Here is a 16,696-nt window from a genome sequence, read left to right as displayed (position 1 = left end):
GACTGCAAAGACAAGATATTTAACGTTTCGAAATGGTAAACTTTGTTATTTTTTGCAAATATTAGCTCATTTGGAATTTTATGCCTGCAAGATGTTTAAAAAAAGCTGGCACAAATGGCAAAAAAGACTGAGAAAGTTGAGGAATGCTCATCAAACACTTATTTGGAACATCCCACAGGTGAACGGGCTAATTGGGAACAGGTGGGTGCCATGATTGGGTATAAAAAGCAGCTTCCATGAAATGCTCAGTCGTTCACAAACAAGGACGGGGCGAGGGTCACCACTTTGTCAACAAATGCCTGAGCAAATTGTTTAAGAACAACATTTCTCAACCAGCTATTGCAAGGAATTTAGGGATTTCACCATCAACGGTCTGTCATATCACCAAAAAGTTCAGAGAATCTGGAGAAATCACTGCACGTAAGCGATGATATTACGAACCTTGGATCCCTCAGGCGGTACTGCATCAAAAAGCGACATCAGTGTGTAAAGGATATCACACCACATGGGCTCAGGAACACTTCAGAAAACCACTGTCCGTAACTACAGTTGGTCGCTACATCTGTAAGTGCAAGTTAAAACTCTCCTATGCAAAGCCAAAACCATTTATCAACAACACCCAGAAACGCCGCCGGCTTTGCTGGGCCCGAGCTCATCTAAGATGGACTGATGCAAAGTGGAAAAGTGTTCTGCGGTCTGTCGAGTCCACATTTCAAATTGTTTTTGGAAACTGTGGATGTCGTGTCCTCCGGAACAAAGAGGGAAAGAATCATCCGGATTGTTCTAGGCACAAAGTGTAAAAGCCAGCATGTGTGATGGTATTGGGGTTTATTAGTGCCCAAGGCATGGGTAACTTACACATCTGTGAAGGCACCATTAATGTTGATGGGTTTTGTTGATAAATGTCTTTGGCTTTGCATAGTAGAGTTTTAACTTGCACTTACAGATGTGGCGACCAACTGTAGTTACTGACAGTGGTTTTCTGAAGTATTCCTGAACCCATGTGGTGATATCCTTTACACACTAATGTCGCTTTTTGATGCAGTACCGCCTGAGGGATCCAAGGTCAGGGGCATTCAATGTTGGTTTTCAGCCTTCCTGCTTACGTGCAGTGATTTCTCCAGATTATCTGAACCTTTTGACGATATTACGGACCGTAGATGGTGAAATCCCTGAATTCCTTGCAATAGCTGGTTGAGAAATGTTGTTCTTAAACAAATTGCTCAGGCATTTGTTGACAAAGTGGTGACCCTCGCCCCGTCCTTGTTTGTGAATTGACTGAGCATTTCATGGAAGCTGCTTTTACACCCAATCATGGCACCCACCTGTTCCCAATTAGCCTGTTCACCTGTGGGATGTTCCAAATAGGTGTTTGATGAGCATTCCTTCAACTTTCTCAGTCTTTTTTGCCACTTGTGCCAGCTTTTTTGAAACATGTTGCAGGCATCAAATTCCAAATGAGCTAATATTTGCAAAAAATAAAGTTTTCCAGTGTGAACGTTAAATATCTCGTCTTTGCAGTCTATTCAATTGAATATAAGTTGAAAATGATTTGCAAATCATTGTATTCTGTTTTTATTTACCATTTACACAACGTGACAACTTCACCGGTTTTGGGTTTTGTAGATCGATCCAGAGGCTCGCCAAACGATCTCTAATGTTAAAATCGGTTTGTACCAACTCTTTTTTTACCCCCCTTGTTTTGTAGATATCAGTGTTCGTGTGGACGTGTTTAATAATATGTGCCCATCCTACCAGCCAGAGTATCCCAGCAGACCTCACTGGCCACACAATAAATACATAAATAAATAATAATAATTAATATATAATAATAATAATAATAACATAATAATAATAAAATAATAATAATTCATAATTAAAAAACATGTGCCCATCCTACCAGCCAGAGTACCCCAGCAGACCACACTGGCCACACAATAAATACATAAATAAATAATAATAATTAATAATATATAATAATAATAATAATAATAATATAATAATAATAATAATTCATAATTAAATAACATGTGCCCATCCTACCAGCCAGAGTACCCCAGCAGACCACACTGGCCACACAATAAATACATAAATAAATAATAATTAATAATAATAATAATAATAATAATTCATAATTAAATAACATGTGCCCATCCTACCAGCCAGAGTACCCCAGCAGACCACACTGGCCACACAATAAATACATAAATAAATAATAATAATTAATATATAATAATAATAATAATAATAATAATAATAATAATATAATAATAATAATAATATAATAATAATAATTAATAATTCAATAACATGTGCCCATCCTACCAGCCAGAGTATCCCAGCAGACCACACTGGCCACACACGTCCACCTCGAAGGCGTCGCTGGAGATCATGAGGCGCTCCAGCAGCAGCATGCTGGCGCCGTAGCCAATCAGACAGTCACGTTCCATCTCGCCCAGACGCAGACCTCCGTCTCTGGAACGGCCCTCTGTCGGCTGCCTGGGGAAAACGCGGGGAAATGACTTTCTCAGTCGCCATGATAACACCTTTATGGAATCACAGCAAGGAGCTACCTGGTAAGGACAGCCCGGGGCCCCCGCGCTCTGGCGTGCATCTTGTCCAAGACCATGTGTTTCAGTTTCTGGTAATAGACAGGTCCGAAGTAGATGTAAGCCTCAAGGGGTTCTCTGAATGGGAAACAACATATTCAATAAAAGAACATCACAATCTACAACAAAGCTTTTTCTTGGTATTGTTTGTGTATGACGCCACCACAGAAGGGGACCAATCATGGCAGAAGTGGGCGTTCTCTTTTTCACAAGCCTTCATTTATACAAACACCTTCCTCTAATCTTCCTGTACATTATGTCTCCATCAGGCGTCTTCAAAAGGAGAGCAGTCGTATGTTCGTTCCATCACTCCACATTCTCTACTGCTCGCTAGTGTTACCATATCTGAGTTATTGTGTAGAAATATGGGGAAACAACTACAAAAGTACACTTCATTCACGGTGTTACAAAAAAAAACAATAATAATTAAAGCTGCAAGCAGCGTTGGTCGGGCCCGCATATTTGGCAGGTGCTAGTCCTAAGTGTCCAAAAACTTTTGTCTACTGTTAGTCCTAAGTGTCCCAATACTTTTGTTGACATCAGCGCAGTGGTACAGTGGTTCTATTAAGGCTCGTAAAATCACAGCAGCATTATCAGCGCAACGGTTCTTTGAAGGCTCGTAAAATCAAAACCGTAGCACTTATCCAAACTCTTTGAGTATCCGTCAATCAGAAGGGTTCAATCTCTCTCCTGTAGTAGTTTGAAGCCGAAACGACAAACGCGCTCAGAGGAGATAATGTTTGATGTTTGGTGACCGCTTTTTACAAAAATTTAGTTTTGAAGTGGGGATATCAAACTTCCTGTTGATTTTTGCTGAAGGGTGTCAATCTATGAAATGTAGGTCTAAGTGAGACCAAGATGAAGGTTTTTGTTTCATGTCTCTAAGACGTTCCTACCGGAAGTTACAAGCAGTTTTGTCTGTGTTTCCCTCTGAGGAGCAGTTTTGTCTCTGTTTTATTTGAGTTTTGGGGTTCATTTTTTTTATTACATCGCAATTTCCACCAGTCCTGATGTGTGTGAAAAGTTTGGTGAGTTTTTAAGTATTTTAAGGGGGTCAAATGACAGCTCAAAGAGGCAAAAATGAGTGTTTTTAGTAAATTTTTTGTCTTGAAGGGGAAATTGCCAACTTCCTTCCTGTTGGTTTTTGCCCGAGGATGTAAAATTATGAAATGTAGGTCTAAGTCAGACCGACATAGAGGTTTTTGTTTCATGTCTCTAAGACGTTCCTACCGGAAGTTACAAGCAGTTTTGTCTGTGTTTTCTTCTGAGGAGCAGTTTTGTCTCTGTTTTATTCAAAAATTGCGCTAGAGCGCAATTTTGAGTTTTGGGGTTCGTTTTTTTTATTAGATCCAATTTCCACCAGTCCTGATGTGTGTGAAAAGTTTGGTGAGTTTTGAAGTATTTTAAGGGGCCAAATTACAGCTCAAAGAGGCAAAAATGACTGTTTTTAGTAAATTTTTGTCTTGAAGGGGAAATTGCCAACTTCCTGTTGGTTTTTGCCCGAGGATGTAAAATTATGAAATGTAAGTCTAAGTCAGACCTACATAGAGGTTTTTGTTTCATGTCGCTAAGACGTTCCTACCAGAAGTTACAAGCAGTTTTGTCTGTGTTTTCCTCTGAGGAGCAGTTTTGTCTCTGTTTTATTCAAAAATTGCGCTAGAGCGCAATTTTTAGTTTTGGGGTTCGTTTTTTTTATTAGATCGCAATTTCCACCAGTCCTGATGTGTGTGAAAAGTTTGGCAAGTTTTTAAGTATTTTAAGGGGGTCAAATTACAGCTCAAAGAGGCTTAAATGAGTGTTCTTAGTAAATTTTTTGTCTTGAAGGGGAAATTGCCAACTTCCTGTTGGTTTTTGCCCGAGGATGTAAAATTATGAAATGTAGGTCTAAGTCAGACCTACATAGAGGTTTTTGTTTCATGTCTCTACGACCTTCCTAGTGGGAGTTACAGGCAGTTTGTTTTTGTTTTTTCCTAGGGGGCGCTATAGCGCAATTTTGAGTTTTGGTTTTTTGACTAAAGTGTAACACATTTTTTGATGTGTGTGTAAAATTTGGTGAGTTTTGAAGCATGTTAAAAGGGGCAAAGTAGTGCGCAAAGCTGCGGAATAATAATATTAATAATAAAACCTTACAATAACAATAGGTCCTAATGTGCGGGCCCTAATTAGAGATGTCCGATAATGGCTTTTTTGCCGATATCCGATATTCCGATATTGTCCAACTCTTAATTACCGATTCCGATATCAACCGATACGATATATACAGTCGTTATATATATTATTATGCCTAATTTTGTTGTGATGCCCCGCTGGATGCATGAAACAATGTAACTTTACCATGAATCGATTAACGTGGACCCCGTTAAACAAGTTGAATAACTTATTGGGGTGTTACCATTTAGTGGTCAATTGTACGGAATATGTACTGTACTGTGCAATTTACTAATACAAGTTTCAATCAATCAATCAAAAACAAGGTTTTCCAAAATAAGAGAACTTCAACTCCAGTTATGGAAAAAAGTGCCAACATGGCACTGCCATATTTTTATTATTGAAGTCACAAAGTGCATTATTTTTTTTAACATGCCTCAAAACAGCTTGGAATTTGGGAAAATGCTCTCCCTGAGATAATCCTGATACCCATTACAACTATGGGAAATACCGTATTTTTCGGAGTATAAGTCGCACCGGCCGAAAATGCATAATAAAGAAGGAAAAAAAACATATATAAGTCGTATTTTTTGGGGAAATGTATTTGATAAAAGCCAACACCAAGAATAGACATTTGAAAGGCAATTTAAAATAAATAAAGAATAGTGAACAACAGGCTGAATAAGTGTACGTTATATGAGGCATGAATAACCAACTGAGAACGTGCCTGGTATGTTAACGTAACATATTATGGTAAGAGTCATTCAAATAACTATAACATATAGAACATGCTATACGTTTACCAAACAATCTGTCACTCCTAATCGCTAAATCCCATGAAATCTTACACGTCTAGTCTCTTACGTGAATGAGCTAAATAATATTATTGGATATTTTACGCTAATGTGTTAATAAGTTCACACATAAGTCGCACCCCCGGCCAAACTATGAAAAAAAACTGCGGCTTATAGTCCGAAAAATACGGTACTATACTTTGACTTTCAAAGTGCATTATTTCTTATTATTTTTCTTAAACATGCCTCAAAACAACAGCTACAAAAACAATGAAGGCACACAGCTTCAGTCCAGAGTATACTAGAGCATACTTGCCAACCTTGAGACCTCCGAATTCTGGACATGGGGGTTGAGGTGGGCGGGGTTGAGGTGGGCGGGGGCGGGGGGTGTATATTGTAGCGTCCCGAAAGAGTTTGTGCTGCAAGGGGTTCTGGGTATTTGTTCTGTTGTGTTTATGTTGTGTTACGGTGCGGATGTTCTCCCGAAATGCGTTTGTCATTCTTGTTTGGTGTGGGTTCACAGTGTGGCGCATATTTGTAACAGTCTTAAAGTTGTTTATACGGCCGCCCTCAGTGTGACCTGTATGGCTGTTGACCAAGTATGCCTTGCATTCACTTGTGTGTGTGAAAAGCCGTAGATATTATGTGATTGGGCCGGCACGCAAAGGCAGTGCCTTTAAGGTTTATTGGCGCTCTGTACTTCTCCCTACGTCCGTGTACACAGCGGCGTTTTAAAAAGTCATACATTTTACTTTTTGAAACCGATACCAATAATTTCCGATATTACATTTTAAAGCATTTATCGGCCGATAATATCAGCAGTCCGATATTATCGAACATCTCTAACTACAATAATACATAATGTTGGATATAGAGAACACTCAAACAAACACTTTATTTATTGAATCACAAATATTGAAGGCATTTGCAAACATCTAAAATGATTAACAAAGCAAACTATAACCTGCTCGCCCAGAATGTACAACAACTCTTCTCAACAAAAGCAGAGAAATATAACCTTAGAGGAAAATCTCATTTAAAACATTTGTATGCGCGTACAACACTTAAAACCTTTAGTATATCTGTATCAGTTGGTCGCTACATCCGTAAGTGCAAGTTAAAGCTCTACTATGCAAAGCGAAAGCCATTTATCAACAACACCCAGAAACGCAGCCGGCTTCGCTGGGCCCGAGCTCATCTAAGATGGACTGATGCAAAGTGGAAAAGTGTTCTGTGGTCTGACGAGTCCACATTTCAAATTGTTTTTGGAAACTGTGGACGTCGTGTCCTCCGGAATAAAGAAGAAAATAACTATCTGGATTGTTCTAGGCGCAAAGTTGAAAAGCCAGCATTTGTGTTTAATGCCCGTGACCTTTAATCCCTCAGGCGGGACTGCATTAAAAAGCGACATCAGTGTGTAAAGGATATCACCACTTGGGCTCAGGAATACTTCAGAAAACCACTGTCAGTAACTACAGTTGGTCGCTACGGCTGTAAGTGCAAGTTAAAACTCTACTATGCAAAGCGAAAGCCATTTATCAACAACACCCAGAAACGCCGCCGGCTTCGCTCATCTAAGATGGACTGATGCAACGTGGAAAAGTGGTCTGAAATGTGTTCGAGTCCACATTTCAAATTGTTTTTGGAAACTGTGGACGTTGTGTCCTTCGGACCAAAGAGGAAAAGTACCATCCGGACTGTTCTAGGCGCAAAGTGTAAAAGCCAGCATGTGTGATAGTATGGGGGTGTATTAGTGCCCAAGGCATGGGTAACTTACACATCTCTGAAGGCACCATTAATGCTGAAAGGCACACACAGGTTTTGGAGCAACATATGTTGCCATCCAAGCAACGTTATCATGGACGCCCCTGCTTATTTCAGCAAGACAATGCCAAGACGTGTGTTACAACTGCGTTGAACAACTTAAGCTGTACATCAAGCAAGAATGGGAAATAATTCCACTTCAAAAATGTGTCTCCTCAGTTCCCAAACGTTTACTGAGTGTTGTTAAAAGGAAAGGCCATGTAACACAGTGGTAAAAATGCCCCTCTGACAACTTTTTTGCATTGTGTTGCTGCCATTAAATTCTTAAGTTAATGATTATTTGTAACAACAAAAAAAAAAGTTTCTCAGTTGGAACGTTAAATATCTTGTCTTTGCAGTCTATTCAATTGAGTATAAATTGAAAAGGTTTTACATAATTATTGTATTCTCTTTTTATTTACGAATTCCACAACGTGCCAACTTCCCTGGTTTTGGCTTTTGTATGATAAAACCTGTTGATAATTATAGTGCATTACCCAGTGATGCCAGAGGTGACATAGTCCTTCCCTTGGTAGTTGTATCCGTAGCGTATCAGGTCCTCGCACACGTCCTTCACCTTGCTCCCCCCGAAGGCGGTCCCGTAGTGGAAGCGTCCATCCAGGACTCCCGCCTTCCCGGCCAGCAGCTCTATCAGCTTCCCCACCTGAGGGTGAAGGCACATTAAAATGTTCATAAGCAGCCTGCGTGTGATTTACATGTAGGCCTGGCGGTGACACCGGCTCTGTAAGGATGACTGATTCCACTGGGAGGTCATACCGGCGTGACCCCTGACCTCCCCCGGGCCACATAAAAGGCCAACACCTACTCTCTTTGCTGGAACTCCTCGGCCGCAGCCAAACATTGCTGAGCGTTTGCCATGGCGACGGCGGCGGCGAGAAGGCAAGCGACAACTTGAGCAGTAAAGATCACTTGTGAGAGGCTGGACTCCTTGGGCGTCTTCTGTGCGCGTTTGATAAAACTTCAGCATCCGTCTCCGTGGCAACAGCTATCTGTATGTGCTGCGCCGTCAGATTGCGGTTTGGTGAAAAGGACGAGCGTGCTGGGAGACGACGATAACCTCAGGATGAGAGGGTGAGGGGGTTTGTCACGACAAAGAGGAGACAAACTTGTGGCCAGCAAAGGTCAACATGTCAATATCTTTTTCTGTGTACCGTATTTTTCGGACTATAAGTCACAGTTTTTTTCATAGTTTGGCCGGGGGTGCGACTCATACTCAGGAGCGACTTATGTGTAAAATATCAAATAATATTATTTAGCTCATTCACGTAAGAGACTAGACGTATAAGATTTCATGGGATTTAGCGATTAGGAGTGACAGATTGTTTGGTAAACGTATAGCATGTTCTATATGTTATAGTTATTTGAATGACTCTTACCATAACATGTTACGTTAACATACCAGGCACGTTCTCAGTTGGTTATTTATGCCTCATATAACGTACACTTATTCAGCCTGTTGTTCACTATTCTTTATTTATTTTAAATTGCCTTTCAAATGTCTATTCTTAGTGTTGGCTTTTGTCAAATAAATTTCCCCCAAAAATGTGACTTATACTCCAGTGTGACTTATATATGTTTTTTTCCTTCTTTATTATGCATTTTCGGCCGGTGCGACTTATACTCCGGAGTGACTTATACTCCGAAAAATACGGTAATTTGCGTAGAAATTTGGTCTTTCAGGTCAATTTCAGGTTAATTTTTAATTACATTTCCAATACAGTGTTCCCTCATTCAACGTCCCAAAAATACCCGCTTTAAGTGAAATCCGTGTAGTAGAAGTTGATTTTTTCCCCCGTTTTTTTATGTGTTTTTGTTCATTATATATGTATTTGTATACGTTTTTTCATTTACAAGATGTTTTTTTTCATTTACTGTGCATGTTTTTTCGTTTACAGGTTTTTTTTATTATATGTTTTTTCGTTTACAGTACCGTACTGTTTATGTTATAAGTCTGTAAAACCCCTAACCACACACTTTATAAACTTTTCTCAGATAGACATTAACATTTTCTCACATTTCTCTTGTTGAAACACTCACAAAGTTCAAACCTTGGCGGATTTGAAAAAATAAGTACCGTAATTTCCGGACTATAAGCCGCTACTTTTCCCCCTCGTTCTGGTCCCTGCGGCTTATACAAGGGTGCGGCTTATTTACGGCCTGTTCTTCTCCGACACCGACGAAGAGGATTTCGGTGGTTTTAGTACGCAGGAGGAAGACGATGACACAATGATTAAAGACTGACTTTTCATAAACCGGTAGGCTGGTTATTTTGATAACGTACAGGCGAGCACTTTGTATTACTTTGCACCGTTGTATTATTTGTACTCTGCACGAATGCTGTTCGCCATGTCAAAGATGTGAAAGTTTGATTGAATGATTGAAAGATTTATTGTTAATAAATGGGACGCTTTGCGTTCCCAAACAGTCATCTCTGTCCCGACAATCCCCTCCGTGGTAGCAGGAACCCCTATATACTACGGTAATTACGCATCAAAACCCTGCGGCTTATAGTCGGGTGCGGCTTATATATGGAGCAATCTGTATTTTCCCCTAAATTTAGCTGGTGCGGCTTATAGTCAGGTGCGGCTTATAGTCCGGAAATTACGGTACAGTACACTACTGCAGTGGTTCTCAACCTTTTTTCAGTGATGTACCCCCTGTGAACATTTTTTTAATTCAAGTACCCCCTAATCAGAGCAAAGCATTTTTGGTTGAAAAAAAGAGATAAAGAAGTAAAATACAGCACTATGCCATCAGTTTCTGATTTATTAAATTGTATAACAGTGCAAAATATTGCTCATTTGTTGTGGTCTTTCTTGAACTATTTGGAAAAAAAGATATAAAAATAACTAAAAACTTGTTTGAAAATAAACAAGTGATTCAATTATAAATAAAGATTTCTACACATAGAAGTAATCATCAACTTAAAGTGCCCTCTTTGGGGATTGTAATAGAGATCCATCTGGATTCATGAACTTAATTCTAAACATTTCTTCACAAAAAAATAAATCTTTAACATCAATATTTATGGAACATGTCCACAAAAAAATCAAGCTGTCAACACTGAATATTGCATTGTTGCATTTCTTTTCACAGTTCTTTTTGACAGACATTTTAGTGAGGGTCAAACCATCATGGCATGGGGGAAACTCTGGCTTTATGCTAATGAATGGAATAGCCTACTTGATTTGACGTTCAGTTTATGAACTTACATTCATATTTTGTTGAAGTATTATTCAATAAATATATTTATAAAGGATTTTTGAATTGTTGCTATTTTTAGAATATTAAAAAAAAATCTCACGTACCCCTTGGCATACCTTTAAGTACCCCCAGGGGTACGCGTACCCCCATTTGAGAACCACTGCACTACTGTATTAAAGAATGAAACCAAATATCAAAACCCGTTTTTTAGGGCTCTAGGATTTTTTTGACCTATAAATAAGCCTGCAGCATTTCCACACATAACCAGAGTCACACCATCATTTTGTGTCTTAAATCCTCCGCTTTTGGCTTCGTCCTGCATTATAAAGGTGCGAGAGGGCATTTGTTTCCAAAATAAGTCTGTCTCATCCATATCAAAAACTTCAGGATTATATCCCCCACCACAGTATACATTCTGCACTGTACAGGACACATGGCATGAAGATTGATTGACAATGGTCTACAGTCCCTTAGCCAATCAGGACGCAAAACAGAATGCGTGTGGATACGCTGTAAAAACTAAAAGCATGTGACACTGTAAAAAATTACACACAAAAAATATCCGTGTAACAGCGAGGCTGTGTAAAGTGCTGTAGTGAGGGAACATTGTATTGAACATTTTGGAAAACATACTTTTTTATAGAAGGCTTGCATTTTTTAGCCTCTATTTTATCAAATGGCTCGTTTTCTTTGATTGGTGCGTGTTCTGCAAAAGCAAAACAACTGCTTGAGTCTTTATATAGCGACAGATCAAACCATTAGGCAAGCTCCTCCTTTACAAGATGGCAGTTGCTGCATTTTTAAACTTTCGGCATCTTCAACCACCTCTACATGTTTGGTGTCTGTGCAGAAGTCATGCGTGTTCCACTTACCATACCATTGTTGACAATGAACTCATCTACAGTATCAATGAGCAGTTTGCCCCTCAGCGATATTACAACATTGGTTCTTGAAACTTGAATACTGCTCGTTTTCCTTTCAACTTTTCTCATGCACTCCAAATCAATATTAAGGGGAAACCAACAAAGTTGTCATGTTTCATGATTTTGTATCATCATTATTTATCGCAGCTGTGCAAACTTAGGTAAACACTTAAATAATGAACATTCAGATCTGCACAAGGAGTTCTAAAAAGTGACAGGTAATAATGTAGTTGTTACATCTGTCCTGCGGTTTGGCTCCGGTGCAGACTGTCGTCGAGGAGCACAGGGCAGACGTTCCCTTCAGTTCAATTTACCCGTCAATGGGTCTGCTAAGCTCCGCTTTCCGGTCAAAATTCAAGGCCGCCGATTTGTGACATTCTGGTTGCTTTATTACTAGTTTTTAGGACACAACCTTCACTTCACAGTTCATCAGTTTACTGCGCAGTGAACGCGCTCTTCTCTCTCTTTACTTGCCCACTCACTCACTCAGACAACACATTGCCATCCTCACAAACACACATACGCTACTCTCATAAGTTAACCAGCTCCTCTGTTGTGCACATGTAGATACATAATATGTAGATACAGAGCATGTAGATACAGAACATGTAGGCACGTAACATGTAGGCACGTAACATGTAGGTACATAACATGTAGGTACATAAAATGTAGATACATAACATGTAGGTACATAAAATGTAGATACACAACATGTAGATACACAACATGTGGGTACACAACATGTGGGTACATAACATGTAGATACGTAACATGTAGATACGTAATATGTAGGTACATAACATGTAGATACATAACACGTAGATACGTAGCATGTAGATACACAACATGTAGATACACAACATGTGGATACACAACATGTGGGTACATAACATGTGGGTACATAACATGTGGGTACATAACATGTGGATACATAACATGTGGATACATATCATGTAGGTACATAACATGGAAATACATATCATGTAGGTACGTAACATGTAGGTACGTCACATGTAGATACGTAACATGTAGATACATAACACGCAGATACATAACACGCAGATACATAACACGCAGATACATAACATGCGGATACGTAACACGCGGATACGTAACACGCAGATACGTAACACGCAGATACGTAACAAGCAGATACGTAACACGCAGATACGTAACACGCAGATACGTAACACGCAGATACGTAACACGTAGATACATAACACGTAGATACAGAACACGTAGATACGTAACACGCAGATACGTAACACGCAGATACGTAACACGCAGATACGTAACACGTAGATACGTAACACGTAGATACGTAACACGTAACACGTAGATACGTAACATGTAGATACGCAACATGTAGATACGTAACACGTAGATACGTAACATGTAGATATATAACATGTAGATACATAACTTGTAGATACATAACTTGTAGATACATAACTTGTAGATACATAACATGTAGATACGTAACATGTAGATACGTAACATGTAGATACGTAATATGTAGATACGTAGATGCGCACACAGCTGCTTGGCTTGATGCCAAATATTAGCGAAGTTAGAACCGCCCATCTAACGTCAACTAGTGCAAGTAAAATGACTGAATTTTGTAACAAATTGCTACAATTTGTGTTTTTCTTAAGCAAATGTGTTTTACCGGCTACATGGCTTATCTGTGTACATTTATCTATAGTTTTGTTTTTAGTACTTACTAATAATTACATTTTTCTTAAAGCACAGACCAGGATTGGCAACCATAAATCATAATTAATTTAATATTATGTTAATAAAGCTTTTTTACTACATTCTAATCTAATTATTGATTATGGAAGACTATATGTTAAAAGGAATATTGTAAATTGTTATTTGAGTGCAACAACAAAAGTATCCATATACATTTTGGTACAGGTACCAAATTATTGGTATCGGGACAACCCTAATGGGATGTGTTTGGATTAGTGTGTGCATCTGAATGTTTTCTTGCGTACGTGGTTTTCTGGATCTGAAGGTACGCCGATTTTTTGTGGGAAAACTACAGAGCTTAATAACACTTTAGGCCCCTGATCACTGACTGTATAACAACCCGCACCGCCATCCTCGATGAAGGTAAAGGAGCACTCCAAAGAAGTTGCATGATTAATCTGTGTTTATACATAATTAATGCAATTTGTTTTTGCGATTAATCGAATGAGTTACATTTGACAGCCCTGCTAATAATGTGACAGATAGTAAGGTTGAAAAAACATTGTACCGTCATTCTGGAGGGGTATCCGTGTGGGTTCATGATGATGTCAGGACAGATGCCCGTGTCGCAGAAAGGCATGTCCTCCTGCGGGACGATGAGACCGCAAACACCTGAAACACACACACAGAGGTCAACACAACTGGACCACAACCAGCGTTGGTAATAACGGTGTTAGAGTATATTTGTTTGCAGTAACAAGTCTCCTAATTAATGACTGCTGCCATCTTTGCAACGCCGTCGTCGTTACGGAGAATGTGAAGTGGCGCGTTACTACGGTTTGGTTGAATGGAGCACATTACACCAGTTTTAAAGTCACTGTATTGGCTCCCTGTCTGCTTCAAGGTGGATTGCAAAAATTACCGAATAAGCACCATTTAAAGATGTTTTAGTGTTTAAATAATTAAAAAATGATCAACAGAGTTGACATAAATACATATCCCATTTATCCAAATGAACCACTATGTGTAGTCACTATGTTACTTAGTCACTACATTAATTACAACTTGTGTTCACATCCACAGGAACCACATGGGTTAGCCTACTCTATACAGTATTTACAACCTTACTAGTGTTCACTTCACAGCCACAGATGGTTCATCTACTTATTGACATTATTTACACATTACTATGCTTCATTCACACATTACTTTGTATGTATGTATGTCTTAATGTATGTCTTAATGTATTTATTTTGAAACTGCTCTGTGACATGTGCTGTTGACCTCTTGGCCAGGTCACCCTTGTGAAAGAGATCTTGATCTCAATGGGTTTTCTTATCTGGTTAAATAAAGGTTCTAACTTTGGCATTTTTGCTTTGATGGCTCTGACATGAGCCTTCCTGGCAAAAAAGCCTATTTTGGTGGCTTTTTCTCTTTTTTTGGTATTTTCGTGAAGCAGTTTCATGTCTTCCTTTGAGCGATGTTTCCCGCATCTACTTTGTTTTAGCAAACATGAATATTTCAGTTGTTTTTAATCCTTTTTTGTGGGGACATTGTGGATTCAGTGTTTCCCATAAACTGCCAAGACACCTGTGGCGGTGGGGGTGTTGCCATGGGCGTGGCTATGGGCGTGGTCACCATGACATCATCGAGTAATTTGCATAATTTACTACAATATGATTTTCTCTAAAAAGGCTCAAAAAATGTATACTTACTAATTAATAATAACAGTTTTGTTTTAAACGTCCATCCATCCATTTTACAATATCAGTACAACACTTTGTGTACATATTTATATACAGATTTGAACAATAAGTTATTCACTGAAATATATTTATTAATCGTGGTTCTTACAAAAAATATATCTAGCATACTAAATAATTTAACTTTAGCCTACTACTATACCAACCATATTATTTACCAGCAACATAAAGTGAAACAGAGGCAGAGGTGTCCTGCCACAGTCAGTAACAAATAAACAGAAAACAGTAGTGGTCAAATACAAATAAGGCAACAAGAGAAGTATCCTACACTTCTCTTTTGTAAAATAAATCTGAACAGCCTATATGGGCATCTACATCAACTATATGATTTGCCTGAGAAGCTGGACAGGACAAAATAAATAAATAAATAAATAAATAAATAAATATATATATATATATTTTTTATTTGTGGCGGACGTAATTGTTTCGTGGCGGGCCGCCACAAATAAATGAATGTGTTGGAAACACTGGGATTGTCATGTCATGTTCGGATGTGCATTGTGGACGCCGCCTTTGCGCCACTGTAAGTCTTTGCTGTCGTCCAGCATTCTGTTTTTGTTTACTTTGTAGCCAGTTCAGTTTTAGTTTCGTTCTGCGTAGCCTTCCCTAAGCTTCAATGCCTTTTTTAGGGGCACTCACCTTTTGTTTATTTTTGGTTTAAGCATTAGTTACCTTTTTTACCTGCACACTGCCTCCCGCTGTTTCCGACATCTACAAAGCAATTAGCTACCTGCTGCCACCTACTGATATGGAAGAGTATTACACGGTTACTCTGCCGAGCTCTAGACAGCACCGACACTCATCAACAACACATCATTTGCAGACTATAATTACTGGTTTGCAAAAAATATTTTTAACCCATCCATTCATCCATTTTCTACCGCTTGTCCCGTTCGGGGTTGCGGCGGTGCTGGAGCCTATCTCAGCTGCATTCGGGCGGAAGGCGGGGTACACCCTGGACATGTCGCCACCTCATCGCAGGGCCAATACAAATAGACAGACAACATTCCCACTCACATTCACACACTAGGGCCAATTAAGTGTTGCCAATCAACCTATCCCCAGGTGCATGTCTTTGGAGGTGGGCGGAAGCCGGAGTACCCGGAGGGAACCCACGCAGTCACGGGGAGAACATGCAAACTCCACACAGAAAGATCCCGAGCGCAGGATCGAACCCAGGACCTTCGTATTGTGAGGTAACCCAAATAGGTGAAATTAGATCATCTCCCACGGCACACCAGACTGTATCTCACGGCACACTAGTGTGCCGCGGCACAGTGGTTGAAAAACACGGTCTTAGATTAAGCTAACGATACTGTTTTTTGTTGCCGATGATGCTGTGGTGAGACTTTTGGTCAGATGAATTGGGAATAGCCAAGAACTAGAGATGTCCGATAATATCGGCCGATAAATGCTTTAAAATGTAATATCGGAAATTATCGGTATCGGTTTCAAAAAGTAAAATGTATGACTTTTTAAAACGTCGCTGTACGGAGTGGTACGCGGACGTAGGGAGAAGTACAGAGCGCCAATAAACCTTAAAGGCACTGCCTTTGCGTGCCGGCCCAGTCACATAATATCTACGGCTTTTCAAACACACACACAAGTGAATGCAAGGCATACTTGGTCAACAGCCATACACGTCACACTGAGGGTAGCCGTATAAACAACTTTAACGCTGTTACAAATATGCGCCACACTGTGAACCCACACCAAACAAGAATGACAAACACATT

General features: G+C 39.5%; 1 protein-coding gene across 1 annotated transcript in view; it reads right to left on the bottom strand.

Annotated features, from left to right (window-relative positions):
* The window catches only part of polr3b (polymerase (RNA) III (DNA directed) polypeptide B), a 99,485-nt gene that overhangs the window by 681 nt on the left and 82,108 nt on the right, over positions 1-16,696 (bottom strand). Inside the window, 4 exon segments of the mRNA XM_062043083.1 lie at positions 2,326-2,499; positions 2,574-2,687; positions 7,852-8,018; positions 13,766-13,869. Coding sequence (XP_061899067.1) covers positions 2,326-2,499; positions 2,574-2,687; positions 7,852-8,018; positions 13,766-13,869 — 559 coding nt within the window.

The sequence above is a fragment of the Entelurus aequoreus genome, linkage group LG03, assembly GCF_033978785.1.
Source record: "Entelurus aequoreus isolate RoL-2023_Sb linkage group LG03, RoL_Eaeq_v1.1, whole genome shotgun sequence".
In the NCBI taxonomy this organism is placed as follows: domain Eukaryota; kingdom Metazoa; phylum Chordata; class Actinopteri; order Syngnathiformes; family Syngnathidae; genus Entelurus; species Entelurus aequoreus.
This window is presented reverse-complemented; position numbering and strand designations above follow the sequence as displayed.